The 5,186-nt window shown below is 42.2% G+C and overlaps 1 protein-coding gene across 1 annotated transcript; it reads left to right on the top strand.

Annotated features, from left to right (window-relative positions):
- Positions 1-3,344: 3,344 nt before the first annotated feature.
- On the top strand, positions 3,345-4,983 carry LOC104940818 (amyloid-like protein 2; the record flags this gene model as incomplete). The annotated part of the gene is made up of 3 exons (XM_010765799.1): positions 3,345-3,505; positions 4,414-4,488; positions 4,762-4,983. Coding segments are annotated over exons 1-3 (429 nt in total), but the record flags the coding sequence as incomplete, so codon positions are not given.
- Positions 4,984-5,186: the final 203 nt, after the last annotated feature.

Below are 5,186 nucleotides of genomic sequence, written 5' to 3'. Positions count from 1 at the left end.
ATAAAGGCATGCTGATGTTCAGGTGTATATCAGTATGTAGTGTCTCTACTTTAAAGAGTCCTCTCCTGCTGATGTTCAGGTGTATATCAGTATGTAGTGTCTCTACTTTAAAGAGTCCTCTCCTGCTGATGTTCAGGTGTATATCAGTATGTAGTGTCTCTACTTTAAAGAGTCCTCTCCTGCTGATGTTCAGGTGTATATCAGTATGTAGTGTCTCTACTTTAAAGAGTCCTCTCCTGCTGATGTTCAGGTGTATATCAGTATTAAGTGTCTCTACTTGGACATTTCTTCATACATTAATGTTCAAAAAGCTCTTTATTTTTCTCATACTGTCTGTGCTGCAGCACCTCTTTTCACCCTCTTTCTGAAACCAGAGCCCAGTCTGCTCTGATTGGTCAGCTGGCCGGCTCTGCTGTGATTGGTCAACTGCTTAGAGATGTCCCGCCCCTTAGCCTATCACGTACAATGTGTGCAAGTGATGGCCAATAGAAGAGCGAGTGTAACATAAAGATGTCACTATGTTCCGGAAGTTAACAAAGGAGTCCAATGGAGGGAACACAGGGATTTTAGCCTTTGCAGACCATTTACATCAGGGGTGTCAAACTCAATTTCATCGCAGGCCACATCAGCATTATGGTTGTAACTTTAAGACTATATAAAAATACATATATAAATATTTAATATATATAAAATAATGTACTATATTACATTATTGCCTCTGCATTGGATCATTATCGGATAGGGTAATAACTTCATAATTAACTGCGTCTGAAAGCAGAAGTCTAGGGCAAATAATTGCAAGACTCTTCACTGAGAATGTCACAAAATGATTTAAAAAGAAAAGCAAAATTCTGGAAAAACAGTCAAAATTAAAAAAAAGTAACATTTTGAAAATTCTGAGAAAAAAGTGAAATTTGAGATGCATTGTGGGACATGTAGTTTATGAGTAACCTGCTTCTGTGAATCGGCCTGTAACCGTATAATAAACATATTATATTCTTTCAGAGCTCTTGTGGGGCCACATCAAACGAAGTCACGGGCCGGATTTGGCCCCCGGACCTTGAGATTGACACCCCTGATTTACATACACAAAACTATATCACACGGGAAGGGAAAAACACAAAAAGCAAATTAGAGCCTCTGTAAGGAAACTCTCCCCCAAATCAGGTCCTCATCCAAAAATGTTGTTGACAAGGCAGGAAAAGAGTTGTGTATGCAAATTCAATTAAAAAAATAAAATAAAATAGATAACAGCATCATCTTCACACAAAAATAACCACACATGGTTGTTGTTGTTGCTAAGCGACAGCCTCGTCAAGCAACCAAATCAGCCCCTAATGTAAAAGAAGCTGCGCAGAGCTCAATGCAGCGATCAAGTAAACAGGAAAATAAGTGTTCTCAATCTCAATCTTTATTTATTTATATAGCACATTTAAAAACAACCTCAGTTGATCGAAGTGTTGTAGCGGGAATACACACAATATAAAAACAACACAATGGGAGTAAAATAATTAAAAAATAATTAAAAACATGATAAAAAGCACAATGACTAGAAACATATAAAAACACATACAAATGTAAACATTTTATGTTCAACTAGTTTTAAAAGCCAGTGCAAAGAGGTGAGTTTTTAGCTGAGATTTAAACATTTTTGACTTCAAGTACACAGCAAATTCAGAAGTGTTAATTCAACTCCTAGGGAGTNGAGTGTGAAGCGGCTGGGATGAGGATCAGCTCCTCCAAATCTGAGGCCATGGTTCTCAGCAGGAAACCGATGGACTGTCCACTCCAAGTAGGGAATGAGTCCTTACCCCAAGTGAAGGAGTTCAAGTATCTCGGGGTCTTGTTCTCGAGTGAGGGAACAAAGGAGCGTGAGATGGGTCGGAGAATCGGAGCAGCGGGGGGGGGGACAGTTCACATGCGCCGTGTTATGCATGGTGTTATGCATGGCTGCTGCACCTCGCGGCACCTCCGCGACCCGACCACGGATAAGCAGGAGAAGATGGATGGATGGATGGAACATACCTATATTTGAGGGACAGTTGGAACATTCCAGTGTTTTATGAAATTCTTGCTCAAATTCATAATCTGCTCTACTTATTATTTATTTAGATCTCTTGATTTAAATCATAATTCTGCCTTGTTTGGTCTGGCTGTTCTTTAGGCCAATGTCTTGTGTTTGGACAATGTTCAGAATGTAAGACATTTAGCTTTGTTTCTTAAATTCAGGAAGGACTTTTGTAGTATTTTACTCAAAGATATACAACAAAATTAGTGAGTTTTGGTACCAACATTTTTGTATTGGAACCAATACTAAATAATAAAACAATCAACTGTCCTTAAAAAGCCAAGACGAATACATTTTTGATTGGTATACAAAAAACAAAGATAATTTCCCAAAGATACCAAATAAAATATACACAACATTCCTATTTTTCCTTTATATAGTGTTTAGTTATATGTATGCATCTTCCAACACACTTGAGTTTTTTTTCTTCTTTGTTTGCATGTCAGTGTTTACTCCCGCCATTTGTTCATGTTTCTGTCTGTCTGTCTGCCTGTCTGCCTGCCTGTCTGCCTGCCTGCCTGTCTGTCTGGCTGCCTGTCTGCCTGCCTGCCTGTCTGGCTGCCTGTCTGTCTGCCTGCCTGTCTGTCTGCCTGCCTGTCTGTCTGGCTGCCTGTCTGTCTCTCACAGAGCACTGCCACTCATTTTGCCCGAACCTCACCAGCGTATATCAGCAAGCATATTTTTTGCACCTTAGAATGACTCACATTTCATCAGTTCAAACGCAGTCCATGGTCATCATAACCAATTGGCTTTTTCTTTGACATTTTGCTAAATAAAAAAGATTTTAAGAGCTGAAGCAGCAAAGTTCAAAGCAGGAACAATGCGTTAACCTCCTCCTGTTCTTGACGATGAGGTCTCTTCCGGTTTGCGAGCTTGGAGCGTTATTGTTTTTGCGAGGGAGTGAGTCCTGCGTGACTGTAAACCGAGGAACGCCAGAACGGAGCTCTCTGGCCTCACCCCAGATGACCCAGCCGTCAAACGCAGAGACATTTCCATTAGTGTTGGAGACGCGACTTGTCAGCAGAAAGCCGATGGGAAAATGAAAGGAATTGGAAAGGAAAGACTGTCAGATTCTGTTAAATTTATCAGAGTTACTGAGGGTGGAGGAACGGCAATGAGAGGAGTGCTTCTGTGAGGGTTTTGGTCCAGCTTCAATCCGCCTTTCAGCTCGATCTCGCTCTGTGTCCAGTTCCCTGTCAGTCTTTGTCTCTCTGGCTAACGTTGTCCGCCTCGTCTATCTGTCTGTTCGCCTGGTTGTCAGTTTGCAGCATCGTCCACTCACCTTTTGTTTCTGAATTTGCAGCCATGTCACCAACCCCTCAGCCCACTGATGATGTGGACATCTACTTTGAGACCCCCGCTGACGACAAGGAGCACAGTCGCTTCCAGAGGGCCAAGGAGCAGCTGGAGATCAGGCACCGCAACCGCATGGAGAGGGTGAGTTACCAGGTCCAGTCAGGACACAACACTGCTTATTAAATAGGAATTAGTACTATTTTTACCTGAAAATAATTTACAAACTTCCAAAAGACTTCTCTATATTTCAGAATGTATGTGTTTGTTTTTTACTACAATTAAAATGAAATGCTGTACATTAGTTTAACCAGACAAATTAATAAGAACATAAAAAATCCGACGTCATTGGTAAAATAAACTGGAAACTTAGCTTCAAAATATGTGCAGATTTAAAAAAGGAGGAGTTTATTTTTTTAGAATCAAGTGCAAAATGTTGCCTGAAAGAGGTATGATTATGTTAATATTTCTACTCACCCTCTGTCTGAAACCAGAACCCAGTCTGCTCTGATTGGTCAGCTGGATGGCTCTGTTGTGATTGGTCAACTGCTTAGAGATGTCCCGCCCCTTAGCCTATCATGTACAATGTGTTGCAGTGCTAGCCAATAGAAGTATTACAAAATGAGGTAAACAAAAGAGGAGTTCCAGAAAATGTAAACAGAACATTCATCTCAGGTTATCACTATTGGAATACCAACCCAGTTTCAACCAATGAGTATACTGTAGTGGGCCAAAAGAATATACAAATATTTTGACCCCAATAATAATTGGAGATCACTTTGCACTTTTCTGGACTTGAAAACAAATTCAATAGAAGTTGTTGGGGTTCAGCTGAGAGGACGTACAAATGGGTTGCAGATCCTAAAAATGATGATTGTGAATGTTGGTATTTCTGAATGTTCAAAAATAAAATGCCAAAAAGAAGCAAAGTCATACTTCAAGGATAATTTACCTTTGTGCATTGGATTGAGTCGAAGTGTAAAGAACTGCTGTTTGACTCGCTTCGACTGACTGTCTTACATTTCTCTTCATTTCCGTTTCTCTCCCTGCAGGTGAGGAAAGAGTGGGAGGAAGCTGATCGTCAGGCTAAGAACCTGCCCAAGGCTGAGCGGCAGACATTGATTCAGGTAAGTCGCTGATCCGTCCCCCGGGGAGTCCCCCCTTTGTCTCCTTGTTTGGGTGAGATATGATGGCTTACTGCCTCGGGTCCCTCACTCCCCGTGCCATTAAATATCTGTTTTCCCTGACTGCTCTATCCTTATCACTGAGGCTAAATTAGGGCACTGTCTGGATGGGGAGACTTCTAAATGAGTCAAGCCTGAGAGGCGACAGGAGTGTAACTGAGAGGTTGAAGGAGCTGTGCCGTGCTGTTGCATATAAACATTAGTTTATGTTTGTAGCACTTCCAAGCCATGGTGGAGTCCCTGGAGGAGGAGGCAGCCAGCGAGAAGCAGCAGCTGGTGGAGACTCATCTGGCCCGGGTGGAGGCCATGCTGAACGACCGGCGCCGTCTGGCCCTGGAGAACTACCTGGCTGCCCTGCAGGCCGACCCCCCCAGGGTAAACAGCACACACTGGCCTCTGAGAGCATCTTCTATCCCCTCCTCACCTCTCTCCATCTGTGTACTGCTTCTATCTTTCCTAAGTCAGACACACACATCTCTGTCAGACCACGCTCAAACCCTACTCTACTCATGGCCTGTAGATAATCTCATATGCTGTCAAAAGACCCTCTGTCAACTTGCAATTCCCCATGTGGAGAATGGATTACCCTAGTCAGGAAAACACACATCCCAAAATCCTGCATGAGCACTATGTCAATCATA

This window comes from Notothenia coriiceps, unplaced genomic scaffold (assembly GCF_000735185.1).
Source record: "Notothenia coriiceps isolate Sejong01 unplaced genomic scaffold, NC01 NC01_scaffold00002715, whole genome shotgun sequence".
In the NCBI taxonomy this organism is placed as follows: domain Eukaryota; kingdom Metazoa; phylum Chordata; class Actinopteri; order Perciformes; family Nototheniidae; genus Notothenia; species Notothenia coriiceps.
Note: the sequence above shows the minus strand (reverse complement) of the source record. Positions and strands in the feature narration are given on the sequence as shown.